We start from the raw sequence: 19,958 nt of genomic DNA, 5'->3' as shown, positions 1-19,958 counted from the left end.
GGCTGAATGTTCTCTCTGATATATGGATGCTAACAAAGAATAAGGCGGGCAGGGAGAATAGAAGTTCAGTGGACTAGACAAAGGGGAATGAAGGGAAGGGAGGGGGAATGGGATTAGGAAAGACAGTGAATGAATCAGACATTACTTTCCTATGTGCATATATGATTACACAACCAACGTAACTCCCCATCATGTACAACCAGAAGAATGAGAAGTCACACTCCATATATGTACAATATGTAAAAATATATTCTACTGTCACGGGTAACTAATAAGAACAGACAAAAATTATAAAATAAAAAAAATGGAAAAAATATTAAAACAGACCCAGGAGAACATATGGCAGAAGGCAGTTTAATCAAGCACACCAGGAAGAGACCCTCCACAGAGCACCTCTACCCTCAAGGCCGAGGCCAAGATCCTGATGCAGAGCAGAACACCTCCAAGGAACCCTGGGAGTCTCAGAGTTCTAGAACTTACAACCTAAGGATGGGGCACTGCTCAGCTACACTGACGTTTCTAATCACGCATCAGTGGATTGAGTCCGATTCCCTTCTGATGGGAACAAGGCCCAGTACAACCTCGTCTGTAGATATAAGTCCACAGAAGAGGAGCCCAGAGCGCAGGTGACCAGGCAGGGTCAAAGTCACTTCACAGACACGGGAGGAAAAAGCAGAGAACACTTTAAAAGGCTTTGGAATCATGTTTAAAAAGCAGTGATTTGTGAATCTCTTTTTTTATAAAACAGAATATTTCCAAATTTGGGGATCAACGCTGGGTCTTTGCTGGAGGTGGGTAGAAGACTGGGCCATCTTCACAGACGGCCATCCCCTGTGCCGCAGCCCCCTCGGCCAGCCATGCTTCCTGCTTGGGGGACAGCTGCTCCCCTGGCTCGGTGCAATTTCGCAAATGCAAGTCCTCCTTGGTGAAGCACAGCTCTATCTGACCAATGGTTTGCACCTGCTCATCCTAAAAACAAAGATGACAGACGCTTCAGCATTCAGATCTCGGATCATCTTCACAGCTTCAGGATCCCGAAGCTTTAGAAACGCCTTGCGAACCAAGCAGGCGCCAGACTAGGAGCAAAGCCCGGCAGCAGAGGAAGGCTGGTAGGCACAGGAGACTCACAGAAGCACAGCTCCTCCGCTGAGCCTCACGCCCCACCAGCCTGGCAGCCCCCGGGAAGGAAGGCGCTCTTAGCTTGGAAGGGACCTGGATGCAGGCGGACCAAGTGCACACGCCACATCCACACCGAGAACCCGAGAGAACCACGACTTCATAGTACGTACTACCCTCTTGCTAAAAGAACCCGTATGTTTTTCGGCTGAAGAAAGAAACTACAATTTGGTCTATAAATCTGACAGAAAACTGCAGTTTAAATAATTAAGAGTAGCAACACAGAAACTTAGAAACTCTCTAACTTAGAAATGTTCAAGTTACTAAAATCCCCACTTCCTTCTCCACACTCCACCCGTCCCTGTAGACCAGCTATGTCGCCTCAGGGCAAGTGGCAAGAGGACAAAGCCTATTCTAGCACGGCACTGAAGAAACACGGTTATTCCAAAACACACTGCAGTGCACGCACACACAACACCCCCCCCCACACACACACACACGTGTGCACCTGCACTAGTGTCCACAGCACGCGCCTGTCGTATGCACACACACGTAGCATGTGTCAGCACATGTACAGACACACATGCACAAATGCGGCTTCACCCCTGGGAACTCTGTGGTGCAGACAGAGCTGCCAGGAAAGTGACCTTGTCTTCTCGATAAGGACAGCCAGGATGAGAGAGCACGGCACGCCTGACCTGCTGTGGTGGAAGGCACTGGATCTTGGGTACCACTCCATAGACTCTGGTGAGGGCATCTTTAAAATCTGCAATCTGATGGTAAATAAAGGTGTATTAGAAATGACGCCCCAACAGGAAAGGTCACAGAGTACAGAGTGTGATGCACTGAAAGCAACCGCAGCGTCAGGCCTCCTCCTCCGAGAGAGCTCCTGGCTCAGCTCTGAGAGATGTGACAATGACCGCCCCCCCCCCTCCCTGAGGAGAGGACATGGTGGACTGGGCTCATCCACCAGTCCTCTCTACTGCAAGCTGACTCCCTTCCCACCGCCCTTTGTGCCCAGCCCAGCCTCACCTCTCCACCCCCCTCAAACGCCCAGACCGCAGCCCCCTTGAAGCCAGCTCCTGCCCCTGCCCTGCAGCCTCAGGCCTTTCCAGCCCGCCCACTCTGCAAGCCTCTCCCCACACCACACAGTAACCACCTCCTACGAAGACAGGCGCTGGCTCAGAGCACCCCCCTCTCGACCCTCAGCTACATGCCTCTGACCCCCCAGCCCTGCCCCACTGGGGATTCCCCACCCCCCACCCCTCTCCTGTAATGACCCTGGGGACTCACACCTCCCGGGGCCATCTGCAGCCCTCCGTGCTCTGCCTCTGCGGTGGATGCTTCCGACCCTCATCCTGTCCCAACACTGTGCAAAGCCCCTCCCTGCCGCCCTGCTCTCCCCACCCCTTCCCCTGTTGGTGTTGGATGCCTTCTCTCCCAGCCCACCGGCTCCCTCCCTGTCCGCTCTCCTCCTGGATCTTTCAGAGACCTTAAGTTCAAACTGCTCAGGCTGGATCCAGTCACCCAGCCCCTTGCTGCGTCCCAGAGGCCTAGGCCCCCACTCCTCCCAGGAGGGCGCCTCTCTGGATCCCCCCAGCTCTAGGCAGCTGAGCAGCAGAGAGACATGGCTCCCAGATCTGCAGCCCTCCTGGTGCACTTGCTCCTGAGTCCCTGCGGTGGCACCTGCTGTCCCTCAGCATCACCCTTGGCCCTCCCACTTGGGACACTCCTCCAGTGCCCACAAATGCTGTGCCTTGGTTTCAGCAATACCTTTTGGAGCTGGGATTGTGGCTCAGTGGCAGAGCACTTGCCTTGCACCTGTGAGGCACCAGGTTTAATCCTCAACACCACATAAAAATAAAGATACCGTGTCCATCTACAACTAAAAAACACCTTTCCTAGGCAGCCTCTGCTCAGGGGCTCTCTCAGGGCTCAACAGGTGTGTGTCCAGCTGCATGCTGGACACAGAGCAGGAAGCCTGCCAACTGGACTCACTCTCACAGCAGGGACCCCTGGGTCACCACCGCAGATTTCCTGCACCTCAGAGAGCGCCCAGAGCTCACAGGCTCAGCACATGGCTGCTCCCACCACTCAGATGGGTCTTTGAACCCCAAGTTCTGCCCCAAAACCTAAAACCCACCACCCTTGTCTACGGGAACGTGAGGCCAAAGCAGGACCGAGTGGGCCATGCGGCTGCCTGGGCAGAGAGGTCTTCAAGGTGCAGCAGCTGCACCCTCCTCAAGCCTAGGGCTCCATAAAGGGAGGACCAGAGGAGAACTGGGGAAACATCTCCAGTCCGGCAGACACCACGGACAGCAGCAGCTAAGCTGCTGGCTCCTCGGAGGCCAAAACAGCCGCTCAGGGTCCAGCCCTGGCCCAAGCTGTCAGACTGCTGAACAGTCACTCTCACCCTGTGTAACGTCCACACCCTGATAAGCACACCGGCTACCTAAGAATCTGAGCACTGCCCTAAAGCAAGAGCCTGCAAGCCACTAAGACGGAGGTAGCACCTTAGGTTCTGCAGGGGACATGTCTGTCTCTGCTGCAGCTGCCACGAAGCTGAGCCACTCTGCTCCGTCGTAGACCACAGCATTCCTAGCAGAGCGCATGCGGCCGCAGGCCAATAGAACTCTCAGCCCAGAACCAAGAGCTTTCCTTCCTTTTCAGGCAATCAGACCTGGCCAGGCTTCCATTTCTACATCACATAGTTCTATCAAAAAAAAATGCTTTTTTCTCAAACATAACGTATTATAAAAATGGATGTCCCTTTTTCAGTCTCAAATTCCACCTGCCCCACAGACTGTGGAGCACACTGCTTGTGAGCACAGGCCACAAAAGCGTCCCAACCATTGGTCTAGGTAGCCTTTGTCACACTCAGTGTGCAAACAGGAAGAACACCACGGGGAAGCTAGTTAGAGCATGAACAGGAGAAGGTCATGTTAGGTCACTCTAAAGCCCAACTGTGGCTCAGGGGTGGAGCAACACGCAGGTGTCCCGGGCAGGTGCACATGAGGTCAGACGGAAGGCCATACTCACGTGGTAGTAATTGACAGAGGGTTTGATCCCAAACTTCAGGAGCATGCTGGAATTAAGGAGACACAGTGAGCTGTAGAAAGCAGGCTTGTTTCTTTGGCCTTCTGAAGCTTATTTCATAGAGAGAATCAAGACACTCACACAGGAAGGTGCTTTATCTGTGACCCTGGGCACTACATCTGCTGCAGGGACAGCTGCCGAGGTGCTGCCCCGCCCCTCTCACCCTCAGTACAGGTGCTTTCCATCTGCACCTTCCGGAAGCCATGCAAGGGCTCCACAGCACTGCCCGCTCCTGGGCCTCCCCATCGTCCACTCCTGGGCCTTCCCATCGTCCACTCCACAGCCTCCCAGGAGGCACCTGTTCTAAAGATGGTTAGTGGCTGACTTCTGGAATCCTGGCTTATCCCAGAAAGCTACACCTGGCCAAGTCTTTAAATATGTCACACGCCTGTCAGCCTTGAATCACGTCCTGACACATGGCCTCAGAGAGCCCACCAGGGAGCCACCCAACGGACTAAGCTGTGGAGGTAGAGTGCCAAGTCCCAGAGGCCCCTCCCAAGCACTCCGTGGGGACTGACTTGTCCTCAGCCAGCTGTAATGCTCCCAGGACCAGCAGGAAATGGTGGCAAGCAAGGGTCCTCCAAGCCCTAGAAATGCCCCAGCCCACAGAAACATTCCACGGCCTGCCCTGTGCCTTCTGCATCCCCTCGACAAGAGAAAGCATGAAATATCTTGGATTTTAAAAATACTTACTGTGAGTTGCAATGATAATACCTTAGATAAACTGAGTTAAGTAAAATACATGATTGCAATTAGCTTTACCTGTTCTTCTACTTTAAAGGGGTCATGGGAGAGACAGTGAATTCTGTGGCTCAGGTTCTATTTCCACTGGGCAGTGCCTTCTGACACAGGTGACCCCGGAAAAAAGGCAATGAGAGAAGGACAGGCAACAGGGCACCTAGCCCACCTACACGGTGCGCAAGGTCAGTGGGGCGTCCACCCCAGGTCTTCACCTGTAGGTGCTCATGTGGCCCCCACAGGTGCTCTGCAGCCTCACATCTGCCGCCCTCATGTTACAGTGAATCAAAAACTGTCTATAGGGCCGGGCACAGTGGTCATGCCTATAATCCCAAAGGCTCAGGAGGCTGAGGCAGGGGGACACTGAGGCAAGAGGATGGGGAGTTCAAGGCCAGCCTCAGCAACTTAGCAAGACCCTGTCACACAACAAAACATAAAAAGGGCAGGCGATGTGGTCAGTGATTAAGTGCCCCCAAGTTCAAAACAAAACAAAACAAAGATACCTGCCTACAGTTCCTGATAACTTGTTTACATCCTATAACAAAAAGATAATTTGCAATGGTTTATTAAAAAAAAGAAAAAGTAAGAGTTCTTGTTTTGGATTTCAACCTCTTAATTTTATGAATGCTATAAATTTTGTATTTTCCTTGGAGAAACTGGAAAGCATGTAATTCTTCTATAACTGATTCTCTGTAAAAGCAGTGCAGTCCCAGTACGCGTCCCCTCAGCAGGCCTGCCCCAGCATGGGGCCAGCAGCTCTGGCCTCCCAGTTACCCCAGAAACTCCAGGGCTATGCTTCTGCAAATGTGAACATGCAGAAAGCTACCACATTTCAGAAGCTGCAAAAAGACACCACTTGATTGTTTAGATGCCTTACTTAAAAACTCGACAAATATCTACTTATTCTCCTTTTTCTGTTTGGATGAATAAAGCCCTGGGTGCGGAGCCAGCCTCAGCTCACACCGTGGTGGGACCTGGGTCGTGTGCAGATGCATCTTTCTCTGTCTGCAGAGGCCCCTCCACGGGTCCTGTTCTTACTAAAAGAACACTGCTCCCTCTAGAAGAAGCTACAGGCCAAATGGACAAAGTCCACAGCTAAACTGTGACATTCTGCCGGCCGGGCACCTCCTAGGGAGTGCACTGGACACTGCAGATTTTAAGACCGTGAGGCCACCCAGCCATCCACCCTGAGACGTGGAAGGTGACCCCAGGAGGCAGACAACCACACTTCGGGGCCAGCACACACTTAAAGCCCTGTGCTCTGGCAGCTGGCGGCTTCCAACTCCTCCACTGCGTGCTCTTCGACAAGCCTCCGTCTCTCCTCCTGTCCTGGGTCTGGCCCATCGATTCGAATTTCCCTGTTTTTGATCCCAAAGACGCAGGAAACTGTCTGTGTGAGACGGTGAGGCCTTCAGGCTCCGAGGAGGCAGGGCAGGTGACCACAGAACCAGGGGAGCTTATTCATCTTCTAAACAGATCCCCTTTGAGCACCTAGGACATGGCTGAGGAGTGAAGGGTCCTGGGACGCGTCTCGTCTGAAGGAAAACCTCCCGGACGCAGACACTGCGTAATCTCCTCTTTCCCTTCTTTAAGTCAGCAGGCACGTGTCTCCAGTCTGGAGGCCAGGAAACCAGAGACGGGTGCAGCTAGATCTGGTGCCTGATGCCAGCTCATTCCTCGTGGCCTGTGCCGCTTGCTGTCCTCACAAGGGGGAGTTCCCTGGGGTCTTGGATAAGGGCAGTGATCCCACCCAGGAGGCCCCAGCCCTCCACCACTTGGGATGAGTTGGAGCAGGGGGCAGCACACTCAGCCCTCTGCAGGCCGGGCTCCCGTGCGGACACGCCCTCGCTGTCCTGTCACTTTTCAAAACTTGTCCCTGGCTTATCATGATCACTCACAATAAGGAACAGTAAATACGTGTCTAGATGGAGGGGCAGGGCTGGCCCTGAGCCCTCTCAGTGACCAGACTGGCAATGAGTGGACTGACTTGGCCCTTGCAGGACACACCTCCTCACAAGTTCCCTGTGATAGCCCACTCCCTGACTCCAGGGATGAGGCGAGGGCAGGCAGAGGCAGGTCCGCGGGCTTGGGGTACTTCTAGGGCTCAAGGACTCTGGCCCGCTACTCCTGCCTGCTCCAGTCCCACAGGCTGCAGACTCACTGGGCACTAGAGAAGTGGCTGTTCAGAGGGCAGGGCAGCAGCTCTGCAGCCTCGCCACCCCCCACTGGGCCAACCGGCCACTCCACAGCGGGTCAGCGCCCAGGGAGGCAGCCGCAGCCTGAGCCACTGCCTGTGAGACTCAGGGGCGATAGAGGCTGCCGGCAGATCACCGTCCACACTCACCCCTGCCCTGGGCCCAGGCTGGGAGCCTGTAGAGGACACACCCACCTGTTGAGGTCCACCTGCTTGTACAGAGCCAGGCTCTTCCCAAAGTACTTCCTCTCCGAGTTGAGGGCGTCCAGCTGGGCAGCGCAGGTGCCGTGCTTCTCCCACTCATGCTTCCTGGGGGTTCAGAGCAGGGTTCAGACACGCCCCAGCACCTGGGCCACGCCACCACCCTCACCAATGGACACCCCCACCAACGGGAAGGCAAACAGCATCCGCAGCATCAGCACCTACTTCACCTGCGCTTGGGACAAGGCTCCAGGAACAGGCCCGTGCCCCAGGTGCCTCCCTGTGCCTCTGCCTCCTACCACCCAGCAGCTCACCCCAGCAATCGGCTTGCTCAGCAGAACACTCCACGTGAGATAAAGAAACACCACTGTCCGACGCCCACCCGGCTGCGGGCAGTCTGCTGCAACAGACCGGGCAGCTCCACGGCAGCACAGCCTGCTCCTACGCAGGAGGCCGAGAAAGGCACGAGATCCATCACCCAGGATGGCTCCGCCAGGCCCCTCTCGGCCACCACTGACCATTACAGTGGGTGCAGCCCTTCCACAGGAGACGACCACACACAGCCAAGGGGCCTGACCAAGCCGAAGACGAGCAGCAGTTTGTGTTCCCGAAAAACGTGGCTGTTGCCAGCTCTTCAGGTTCTACCGTAGTCTACCCGCCGGCTCCCGCTCTCCGCTTGGCTGTCACAACACTGCGGGCAGAGCACTACTGCCCATTTAGCAACGGGAGCTGCGCATCTGAGGGGCTAGGTCTCCTGCTGAAGGTCACAGGACCAGGCTGTCCCAGAGCCTGCCCTTGAACCACCTCGATGCCCAGGTCAGGGCCCTTCACGCCACACTGCCATCCAATCAAACGCTGAACAGAACGTGCACCCACCTTCGGGACGGCTGACAACTCGACAATTCAGATACAACCATGGTTAGCACGGAAAGACACAGGGGTGTCAGGTCCCCAGGTCTATCAGGGATTAACTCGTTAAGCTTTAAGAAATAACATTTATGCCACCACTTACAGAGCACTTAACATGAGTCCTTCGAAAGTACAATCTGTGCATTAATTCGTGGCGAAGTTCACCTACAGTAGGAGTTTTAAAGAACTGTGATTGATAGCGGTGACGAGCTTCTTGGACCTGAGAAAAGTAGGGAGGTTGAACACAGGAAGGGTGGACACAGGTGAATAACTAGCCTTCTTCATCCAGAAGTTTCCAGGCAAACTATCTGCACTTTCTATATTCCACGGTCCAGCAAGGGGAGGCTGAACGGTAACTGCAGTGAAACCAGAGTGATGGAATGACCTGTGGCCTGTCCCACAGGGGTGCTGTGGGGAGCAGAGAAGCAAAAACCGTGCTCAGCGCACAGTAACACTGACTATTAACGTAAAACAGTCAACCACTATTACCTTCAGAGCAAGCTTGACTCAATAGACCTTAGAGGTAGGAATATATTAAAACATTGATATTAATGTAGCTCAAAATATTTACTCACATCATTTAGACCTGGACAGTCTTTCATTTACCATCGACAGGGTTGGTTACTAATCCCAGGTGTCTTGGGTGCTGCCCTCTCCTTGGACATGCCTTGGCTGGCCCACCAAGGGCAGAGCAGGGCCTAGAGGTCCTAGGGGTCACCCTCCACCAACACCTTCCGGTCAGCGCTGAGAGGCACATACCCCTCAGGTGCCCCTCAGGCTGACACAGCCCCCCGGGAGGCTGCATGGCGAAGCTGGGTGTGACCTAAATCTCATTCGTTTCCTTACAAGAATCAGAAAACAGAACAGAAGCCCTTACTCTGTAGAGGGCTGTTACACATGCTCTTCATGGTGGCTGATCTTAGGAACTATCCTAAACCCCAAGCAATAAATGCCAAGACGCCCTCCTACGCACGCTGGGTTGGGTGGGGTTCACCACGTTCTCTGCGGGAGCCTCCCTCCCCGGACGCTTCCAGGGAGAGTGAGGCCTCGGGAGGCAGACAGGAGCACCCCTTCCCCTCGGGTGTGCGAGGGGCTCTCAACAGTGGGAACGCTGACCAGGGGCATGGCTGCCCTCTGTTTGGAACAGAGGCTGAGCGGTGATCCGCCGTTCAGCTTGCAGAAGGACGGTAATCACCTGCCTGTGCCAGAGCACTGAGGCGGCCACGTACCCTGCCCATGCTGCCCTAAGCAGCAGGACCAGTTCACAGAGGCCGTCTTTCTCTGTTTGCTGGTTTATTTTTGATCTGACTGAAATCTGGCTGCCTCTATCAGGACACAGGGCCCCACTGCAGAGCCGGGTTTTGCCGACCGAGTCACTGCCGCAGCTTGGATCTGAAACGTCCCCACAGCCCAGTATTACAGGCTTGGTCACCCCCAGCCTGCGGGCCACCGGGAGGTGGTGGGAACTTACAAAGAGGTGGGCCTAGCGGGAGGAACAGTCACCAGGGTGTGCCTCTGAGGGGAAACTGGGACCCCCGCCTTCCTGTTTCCCAGCTGACATGAGCAGCAGCCTCCTCTGCCAAGCGCTCCTGCCGTGAGGTACTATGTAGGCCACCAAAGGCCCAAAGCCACTGGGCCAAGCAACCATGGACCAAAACCTCCAAAACCATGAGCCAGAGTCCACCTGTCCTCTTTTTAGGCCGACTCTCTCCAGTACTTGAACACTCACCGGCACAGTGACCAGGTTCATCACTTGAAACACACTGAAGTACCTGCAGAGGTTTCTCCTGCTCCCTGCTTCAACTCACGATGGTGATGACCTGTTCTGAAGCCATTTCCTAGAATGTAGGCTACAGAACAAGTGCTGAGGCCTGAGCTAGTCAGCAACCAAACTCTCAGTGGGAGTGGCTCCATGAAGGACAGGCTGACCGGTCGGCCAGGGGGGTTCTCTCTTTCCCTCCATCATTACAAAAAGCCTTTTGCTAAACTCAGCTTTTCTTCTTTCCCTGAAAATCGTACATAAAAATATTTCTAGGCTGATGAATCTTTCTGGGAAAGATTAGTTATAATCTGAATCACAGGTTGTCATATTAGAGAAACATGTTGGGAAAAAAGAACTACCTTCAGTTGAAACAATGCAAATAAAAGGAACGTCAATTTTATCTTTTTATAAAGCAATGACTTTAGAAGCTATCCTGAGCCGACTGCAGCCCTTCTGCCTGGGGCGCCCACTCCTGGGTGACAGGTGAGAGCTCACAGAAGCTCTGCCTGGGAGGCCGAGTGCTGGGTAGGTGCTGTGAACCGGGCCTCAGGCAAGGAGCCCTCCTTCTCTACTCCCCAGACGTGGGTGAGGTCATTATCTGTAGGTATGTGTTCTTTTTAAAATGTATTTCAAGAGAACAGCACAATATCCCTAAGAAATACTCACTCCTGACTAATTTGGATTAAGACATGCAAGTACTTCACTTAGTTTATCTTTAGTAGAGAAAAATCTTAAATGAAGTAGTGAATGAAAGCACACAGGAGAGGAAACACCTTTGTAAGGTCAATTCTGCTGTCCCTCGCCTCTTCCCTGCCAGAGAAAGCCACCAAAACTGGTGTAACGAGCCATCTCCATATCAAGGGTGTTCCTGCTTTCCAGCCCCAGAAGACAGGTGCCCCCCGCCGCCCCGCCTGCTCCCCACGTCGCCCACAGAGCTTCCGTTCAGAGTGCACGAAGCAGCCTGGCAGGATGGCTGCCACTTACCAGAACTGGGTGCGGTTGGAAGAGGGGTGAATGACATCGGGCCAGTATATCTTCATGTCCGGCACGAGGTCCTACACATAATGTTTAAAATAAGTGAAAACAGTCTACACCAGACCCGACAAACACAAAGTCCAGAAGGCAAGTGGGTGAACTAACGTTTTCAGACATTCAACCTGTGCTATGTGTAACTCTCAGGTGAGTGAAGTAGTCCTGCAAAGTGTTTCCTAAGATATGTGTAGGACTAAAATCTGAGCGATCGTACAAGCGCATGATGGGCGAAAGGCTACACAAGTGCATCCAGACCATGGACTATCACTCAGCACTAAACGAAGCAAGACACCAAGCCAGAAAAGACACGGAGGCACCTCAGTGCATGCCGACAAGAGCAAGAGGCCTGTTCACAGAGGCTCCGTACGCCTATAAACAAACTGAGAGTGACTGCTTTCTCCATTTCCAACGCCACCCTCAGTGCCCATCAGTGCTCCAGTACCTGGCCTCCTGCCCTCTAAACACACCCTTCTGCCTCCCCTTCTCTCAGAGCTGCCCACCATCAAGACAGCTCCCTCAGCCAGACACGTGGCCACGCCTGTAATCCCAGCAGCTCGGGAGGCTGAGGCAGGAGGATCCCAAGTCCAAAGCCAGCCTCAGCACTTAGCAAGGTCCTAGGCAACTCAGCAAGACCCTTTCTCAAAATAAAAAAATAAAAAGGACTGGGGACGTGGCTCAGTGGTTAAGTGCCCTGCCAAAACAGAAAAAGAGTCCCTCCTCACCTGCCCCCCCACTCAATCTTCAGCCACCACCAGCCCCCTGGAGAAGACACAGGGTGACAATGTAACTTAGGGCTCACCCCAGGCCACTTTGGTTTGGGACAAGTGCCGAGGTGGACGTGATGCCACGTGGGAGCAGAGTGTGCCCACCAGCTGCCCCAGGCCCAGTCCAGAAGGCATCCTGGCCTTCCTTTTGCAGACCCTGAACAGAGAGCCCTGTGGCACTTCTTCATCAACCTCCCCTCCCTGACTGACCGTCTTCACAGGCCCTTTGGACGCGGGGGCCACTCCAGGCCTCCCCTGCTCCTCTCGGTCCACACTGTGGCCTGCCCTGCCCCCCCACCACCCCGGTTACCTGACATGTGCCCGACTACACCGAAGAATCGTCGGCTCCCCTAAGCAAGGACGAATGCATGAGTCAGGGAGGGTTCTACACTCCACAGGGACGACAGTGTCCAAGAGCTCTTCGGCTGCCAACGCTCATACACTGAGCCCTCTGACTTAATCCTTACCCAGAGTTCTGCAGTGGACTGGGCATCATCCCTCATTCAGGGTCTATACTTGGAAACCAGTCCCACCATGGCCAGCATGGCCGGCCTAGGTAGTACCCTGCGCACGCTGCTCCCTGAGTCACAGCTGTCTGGAGTCACCACACCACATCCCGCGCCAACCAGAAACCCCTGCAGCCCTGACCCAGGAGCCCAGGGCCTGGAGAGAAGCATCAGGTCTGGGCCGCCAGGGCCGCCTTGGCCCGCCTGAGCACCTTCCCACGCTCGCTCCTGCAGCGGCTCAGACCCATGAGGTTGTTTTCTGTACCGATAGTTACTAAAACGTCACCAGGGTTCCATCCTACAGAATACTCTCTCAACCTGGAATCTGAAACATGACTTGGAAGGTACACCTGGGAAGAAGAGTTAATGTTGTTCAATGCTTTGCCACAGCAGAAATATAATCAAAAGTTAATACCTTAATCTCGTCTACATTGAAGTGCCACGATCGATTGCATTCTTCTCCTTTGTCAGGCCTTGAGATCCAAACGAAAGGACACAAAACAAGAAATATTAGCCTGGCTCGAAATGACATCACAACACACACGTTAAAGTCTGCAGCGAAGAGAAAGAGAAATTCCCTCTGGGAACTCTTTACCCACACGAGTCATTTAACAAAGAATGCCCAGATGCCCGTTATCGCAGTCCGAGTTACTTTTGAAGAGGAAAGAGTGTAAAAACACCCAGGAATAACAAAAACAGGTTGTTAGCAGAGGAAGCTGGGTAAACTACCCAGCAAGAGGGTTCTCGGGGGTCTGACCTGGGCATGGGCATGCCCAAACACAGCCTGAGAACAGCCTGTGTCCCTCTACGGGGGTGATGGCACTCAGCGAGGTGACATGACCGGCAGGCTCACAGAGGGCCTGGCCCATGACAAGACCAGCGAGGACGCCCTTTGCTGGATCTGTTGGGACACACGCACACTCCTGCGTCTGAGTTGTATTCTATCAGGACAAGTCTGACTCTGGTCACACCAACGCACACGCCCAGTGCAGCCTGTCCACGAGGTCACTGAGCTGACCTTCAAGACCCCTGGGAGCCCTGCACAGCACAGGATGACGAGCTGCAGAAACCTGCACCTTTCGCCTGCTGGAAGGAGGGAGGAAAGCCCCGTAGGTTTTCATTCCAGGCTCAGAGAGGCAGCAGCCACAACAGGGCATCTGAGGACATCAGAGGGCACCTAGCAAAGTCCAGGGGAGGCCAAGGTCCCAGAGGCTGGCCTATTGTGACCTGGAGAGTTGGAGAGAACTAGAACTAGACATGGGTGCCCAGGTCCCACCGAATTTGTTTCCTACTAACCCCCGTAACTAAGAACAAGGAAGGAGGGGAAGAGCAAACCAGCCCGTCCTCCATGGGCCAGGGGGCCCCGTCCAGCACAAGCGAATGCACAGGACCGAACGTGACAGGAGTGCACACAGAGCTCCAGCAGAAAGCAGGCAAACCCAGAATGGAGAGCTCAGATCCTGGGAGTGAGCACAACATGGATTCTCTCTCTCTCTCTCACTTATTCATTTATTCTTACATTCACTTATTATGGGCCCAAAGAAATATTGAAATAAAATTAAAATCTGGGGGCCCCACAATGTACCTAGAACCCCTTAGCACATATTTAAAATAGATAGTTAATAGTCTACCCGAACAGAACTAAACAACGGAATTAGGGTTATGTTAGAAAGGCGGAAAACATTTTAAATAAAGATCCGGTCCACTGTATAAACTCCTAACAAAAACATCAAACGCAACACGGTGAAGACGCGAGGAGATGGAACTCAAATCAGCTGCTGCCCCTTCACTGCCCCACAGCGTCTGATGCTTGCCATAGTCCGTGTATCGTCCAATAGTCCAGAGAGTTCCGACAGCTGTCAGCTTCCTGGGGAGAAGGACACAGGAGAGGGTTGGTTCACTGTGAAGCTCATTCAGCACCCCAAGTTTTGTCATTGTATGTCAGCAAGGCACAGGTACGCTATCAACGCCAGGTACATCCAGTGCTGATCTACGGCAAGCTCACTGCAGGGAAGGAACTAAATCAGGCTGCAGGCCAGTCCTCAGAACCGGGACTTCAGGGACAGAACAAGACCGCTATTTCTGTTCTTCTCATTACGAGACCGCTATTTCTGTTCTTCTCATTATCAGTGGGCCAGTGGCACCCAAGGCAGCTCCCATGCAGCAAACATTCACGCTTCCTCCCAGGCATAAATACACTAGTGAAGTAATAAGTATTGAAAACCGGAAGCCAGCCCATAAGGAGGGGAAGACAGGAGGTTATCCTGATCTCGGTAAGAAAGCCAAGGTCGTCAGCCATTGCTCAGTGCCTGGAGAGCAGGCCAGGATCCAGCTGGCCGAACCCTGTGCCCTGCGCCCTCATCATGACTCTGTTCCACCCTAGGCCACAGAGACAGCACCGGAGGGGACTGGGACACCATGCAGGAGTGGAAGGCTGAGACCGGAGCAGTCCAAGGCAATCATGGACGTGCTAGGAGAGAGCTCCGCGTCACTGGTGAGGACAGCAGGAAGCAATCTTGAGGAAGCTGAAGCCCAGAGAAGGCCTGCAGGCCCCGGCGGGTGAGGCGTGGGATGGCGCGTGATGGAGAGGCCTCCAAATGTAAAACCCGCCTGGCCAGGACCCAGTCCTCAAAGTGAGTGCTGGCTTGGCAATGCCATGGATTCCCGTAACTGAGCCATGACCAACAAGATGCGCTTCCTAAGCTGCCCAGCCGGAGGACGGGCCAGGCAGGGACTGCGGGAGCAGGGCCCCAGCTGGTGAGCTCCAACGGGAAGAGCCTGAACACCGACACCGCCTGAAGGGACACAGGCCCAAAGCAGACAGAGCCGCAGACACAGAGAGGTCAAGCCAGAGGGGGAAGGGCGCTGCTGGTGCCACTCAGAGCAGCAGAGGGGCAGGCACAGTTCCGGCTCCCTCCCGCCCACGGGAGGCATGTCTCCAGCTTCCAATGACACCAAAGGAGGAGATGAGCCCAAGCCTGAACCATGTCCCTCAAAGACACATCCCTGTCCTGTAGCTCTACCTGTGACCTTACTTAGAAGTAAGGTCTTGGCAGAGGTGATCAAGATAAGGCGAGGTCATATCTAATTAGGGTGGGCCCTAAACACAGCCACTGGTAGACTCAGGAGGTAGAGAGCCCCCTATGCCCGTGAAGGGGGCACACTGGGACGATGCACCCGTGAGCCTAGGACGCCAAGGACTGCGGCCCTACCAGAAGCTAGGACACAGCCTGGAACAAACTCTCCCTCAGAACCCTCTGGAGGGAACCAACCCGACCCATGTCCCCACCTTAAACTTCCAGCTCCAGAACTGCGAGCAAACCCATTTCTGAGATTCTAAGCCACTCCACTTGTGACTTCCACAGCCGCCCTGGGACACCAGCACCCAGCCCTCTGGCAGTGTCCTGCTGGCAGGCACAGCTCTGCTGAGCAGCACCCTGGGGCAGGCAGGAGGCTGGAGGTCAACGGGTCAGTGGCACCCAAGGCAGCTCCCACGCAGCCAATTGACTCTCCAGGTCCCCTGGATCCAGGGCCAGGAAAACTCACCTTGCACACCGTTGGGGGCCAGTGTTGGGTCAGAATTAGTTTCTTCCACTCATGGGCACCACTGTGAAAACACAAGATACTTATTTTTCAGTAACATTTTTAAAGTCACAGAAAAATTAATTCATCCATTCAACACTAAGTACCCATGGGACTAGGGGCGCCATCAGGAACAAAGCCCCCACCTCCTGGAGTGCCCCAGCCACAGAGAAGGCAACAAGCACTCTAAGAACTTGTGCGTGGTGGCACACAGCGTCACGTGGCAAAGAACACACAAGCAGAAGAGGACGAGCAGGGGTGAGCCAGGGAGGGTCCTGCCCAGGGACCCAACTGAGCCTGAAGCACCTTTCTCCCGCCGCTGCCCCAGCAGTTCAGAAACGCTTACAGACGACTTGTGAGTCCAACAGATCTTTTTGTAATTCATGTAACAACAAAACACAACTAGTGGAGGCTACCCTCACTACGCCACTCAGGTTCAGATTCACAGGCTGCTCTGTAGGTTTGTCATGTGCTCACAGGGTGCTACTGCAGAGCCACTGTGGCAACCTGGAGCATGCCAGCGCACAGCACCTCATGTGTGTCTCCTGGAGCCTGGCTGGTGCACACACACCAGGCATGTCACCTGGAGCACGGACTGTGCAGTGCCTGTCACGGTGCTATCTACAGCGTGTGTACACGCTGCGCCAGGTCATGCAGTGTGGGCACTGCACCTGTCACTGGGGTCCACTTAGGCTGTGAATCCTGCCCTTGCTGCTCTGCCACTGACTTATTTTTAAAATGGACAAGTTTCTTTCTCCTCTCTCCCTGCTCCTCCCTAATCCCAGGGGGAACAGCATTACCTTTCTTGCCTGACCTAGGCAGAGTTATCTGTCCTTGACACACGCCCATCATAGGAATGAAATAATTCAGACTTTGGGATGGCACCGGAAGATCTAAGGAATGACCATCCCCCCAAATCAACAAGCGAATGACCACTCCAACAGGGAACACCAGGAATGGAGCTCTTGAACCACCTCTTTCAAAGCCTCCAGTTCCTTCTGACCCGCAGAATCACAGCCTCCAGGACAGGAGTCCCCTGTGCTTCTCCTTTGCCACCAAAGCAAAGTTTTTCTCAAAACGTTCCGTTACACGCCCTCTCGCGTGTCTTCTAGAACGTGCACCAAACTCCCCCCACCTGAATACAGAAGCCCACCCAATCCTGACTTTGCTGAGGGTGGTGCAGCTGCAGTTCCCACAGTCCGAGCTCTTCAGCAGGAGGCCCGCCATGGTTGGTCCCCTCAAACTGGTGTGTTGGGACCTGGTCTCCAGGTGGCAGGACCTTTAAAAGGTGGATCACCTAGGAAGGGATGAGGGCTGTGACAGGGCCTGAGCCTGCCCCATTCAGCTCCTCTGGCCACGTGATCCTTCCTCCTGCCCCTGTGCCCACTGCCATGCCATGTGGTCCTGGCAGGAGCTGAGTGGGTGCTGGAGCCATGCCCTTGACCCTCCAGAACTGACAGCAAAATAAGCCTTTGCTTCCTAAGTAGCTGGCACAGGTATCTCACTACAGCACACAAAACGGACCATGATGAGCCTCTAACCATATTTACAAGGCTCAATATGCAAAGAGATCAAAGTAGAAGTGCAGCTGGCAAACATATAAGTGAAAAAGGTCAGCAGTCAGGCTGACAGTCAATTCAGGGCAAGTCAAGAGTTACGAAGACTCAGAGTGAACTAAATCAGCGGCTCCAACCAGTGACGGGGGTGGACAGATGTGAATGGTGGGAACATGAGGTTAAGGGACCAGTTCTATAAACTGGGCCCAGGTGCCGACCCCCACATGCTTCCTTTTTCAGTAAACAATTCACTGGCAGCTCTGACTGGCCTAGGTGGACAGGATATGTCCCATTCCTCAGCAAACCACCTGTTACCTGTGTGAGGAACACAGGCCCAAAATAACGTGGAGAAGAGAAACCCAAGTTAGCCAGAGGGGGAGATTGTAGTGACCCTTCCACAGACCACACCACAGACCACTCAGGCAGATAAGGATAATTCCTCCTAAGCACAAAATCTGCAACACTGTAGGGTTAAGAATCCAGTTAGAAATGCTCAGGCAATGGGCTCCAGTTTAGGCCTTAGTCAAAGGCAGAGTCCACACTTAGAGGCTAACCAGTAAAAGTATTAACGAGCACCAACTGAGGCGGCGTTTTTCAAATGTAAAAGACTATTTATGGGAACACTCCAGCCAACTCCTTGGTCCCAGAGAGGTGGGAAAATAGAAGGTGAAGTGCACCAAATGGTTGTTACAGGAAGGATTAAAACTCAGGCTAAGGGCTGGGATTGTAGCTCAGTGGTAGAACACTTCCCTAGCAGGTGTGGGTTTGATTCTCAGCACCTCATAGAAATAAACATCCATTGACAACTTAAAAAAAATTATTTAAAAACAAACCCAGGCTAAGAGACACAACCAGTGCCCTTGGTGATTTTTCAATGCCTGTTAGACATAGATTTTAGTCTGTGTTCATAACCCCCCAACCAGGTAAGTCCTGAAGCCAGAGCACCAAAGTGGACTTCCCTGCTGTAGGTCTCCTCCCACACTGCGTGAGTTTTACCTCTTCTCACTTCAATAAATCCTACTCTGTCTACTCTTCCCTTCGGTTATTGTCCATGGATTTTAGTCTTCAAGTTTGCCAGACAAGAACCTAGAAAGAAATTGGTGAAGCAGAGAGTCTAGTTTTATCTCAAAACTCTGGTTTCACAAGCTTCTGTAAATAATCGTGTACTGTTGAGTAAGTAGGTAAATCACAATCATGGTGGAAATCTGAACTGATGATGCACCCTCTCTGCATAAAAGAAAAAGAGAGGAACTGCAGTGTGAGAACCAAGCTGGGGTAAGTGTTAGGGGTCAGGCCTTCATGGCCCTGGTGCTACCAAAACCTGAGGCTGCAAAGTGAAGCAATTTCCAGGAAGTCCACGTCAGTATGTTACAATAAACCCAGCAAGATTTGGAGCATATGTAACATTTGTAGCAGAATCTCCCATCTATCTTCCAGGCAAGAGCCTTAAAGACCCATCCTACCTACTCTATCCATGAAGAAACAAAGACAGGCTAAAGAGAAGAGTCAGGTTAGCACAGAAGACCCACATTTTCAAGCCCAGTTAGTACTTGGGAAATGCCCCTGGAGTCTGCATTAACTCCATGCTCTCCCAAACCAGCACAATTACATCAGTTGCAGGAGTTAAGTGAGAGTCTGGGAGCGCCACATAATGCAAATTAAGGTTTCCAGCAAACACACCTGAATTCCATCCATCAGGAATTGTTCCAAGCCCTTCCTGTACCCTAATGCTCCCTCCTGATACTAGCTCCGCGGGCAGGTGAGGACAGAGCAGCAGGGCTCCAGGTGCACACCGCTGGAGAGCAACTAGCAGGTGGCACTCAGGCTGCCCACGGGCTACTTCCTTAAGGCAAGTGAGAAAGTATGCAAACGTAGCTCTTAGAAAATACTCTTTCTGGAGACTCTGAACTACAAAGTTGTCTCTTAAGTCTATTCTAAAACAGCGATGATGCTTAATTGAAAGGTAAAATCCCGTTTTCCACCCCCACTGTGCAACTATGAAATGCTATCAGCGGGACCCTCACCCAAACCCCAGGGAAAAGATTAGAATGTGGTCTTCCGATGTTGGTGTCCGCTGCACGGTTATCATCGGGGTTAGCCGCGACGGCCGGTGCTCCCCTAGCGGCTGGACAGGCGGCAGCCACGGAAGGGACGCGAGGGCCGGCGGCCGAGCGGGCCCCAGAACAGAAAGCGGAAGGAGGCGCGGGGCGGCCCGGCACCGGCCCGCACTCCCGGCCCGCGCACTCACCTCCACCCCGCGCCCGCGCCCCACAGGCAGCACAGCGCCAGGCCCCAGCCCAGGAGCGCGCAGCGCACAGCCTGGGACGCCATGTCCTCGGGGCCTCCCGACGGCTCTCCGCGACCGCGCCCGGGCTCCGCACAGCTCCGCGACCCCCGCCAGCGGCCCGGGACCAGTGCGCTTCCGCCCCGCCCCGGGCGGACCTGGGCGCCCTGGCCACGCCCACCTCCCCGGACGCCACGCCCACGCCTAGCTACCCGGCA

At 53.8% G+C, this 19,958-nt stretch overlaps 1 protein-coding gene across 1 annotated transcript; it reads right to left on the bottom strand.

Moving 5' to 3' along the window:
- Positions 1-338: 338 nt before the first annotated feature.
- Rnaset2 (ribonuclease T2) lies at positions 339-19,871 on the bottom strand. The gene is made up of 9 exons (XM_027939499.2): positions 19,705-19,871; positions 15,865-15,925; positions 14,133-14,185; positions 12,734-12,791; positions 11,001-11,071; positions 7,340-7,453; positions 4,156-4,201; positions 1,815-1,889; positions 339-969 (listed from the first exon to the last, which is right to left on the bottom strand). The coding sequence occupies exons 1-9, from the start codon at positions 19,785-19,787 to the stop codon at positions 769-771; spliced, it is 762 nt and encodes a 253-aa protein (XP_027795300.2). The 5' UTR covers positions 19,788-19,871; the 3' UTR covers positions 339-768.
- Positions 19,872-19,958: the final 87 nt, after the last annotated feature.

The sequence above is a fragment of the Marmota flaviventris genome, chromosome 6 (assembly GCF_047511675.1).
Source record: "Marmota flaviventris isolate mMarFla1 chromosome 6, mMarFla1.hap1, whole genome shotgun sequence".
Lineage (NCBI taxonomy): Eukaryota > Metazoa > Chordata > Mammalia > Rodentia > Sciuridae > Marmota > Marmota flaviventris.
This window is presented reverse-complemented; position numbering and strand designations above follow the sequence as displayed.

Excerpts from the sequence above, each read along its gene's own strand:
- Rnaset2 (XM_027939499.2), bottom strand. The coding sequence starts at position 19,787 with ATGGCGTCCCAGGCTGTGCGCTGCGCGCTCCTGGGCTGGGGCCTGGCG. Across the intron at positions 14,186-15,864 it reads GGCCCCCAACGGTGTGCAAG|GAAGCTGACAGCTGTCGGAA; the intron begins GTGAGTTTTCCT and ends CCTTCTCCCCAG. Across the intron at positions 7,454-11,000 it reads TCCAACCGCACCCAGTTCTG|GAAGCATGAGTGGGAGAAGC; the intron begins GTAAGTGGCAGC and ends CTGAACCCCCAG.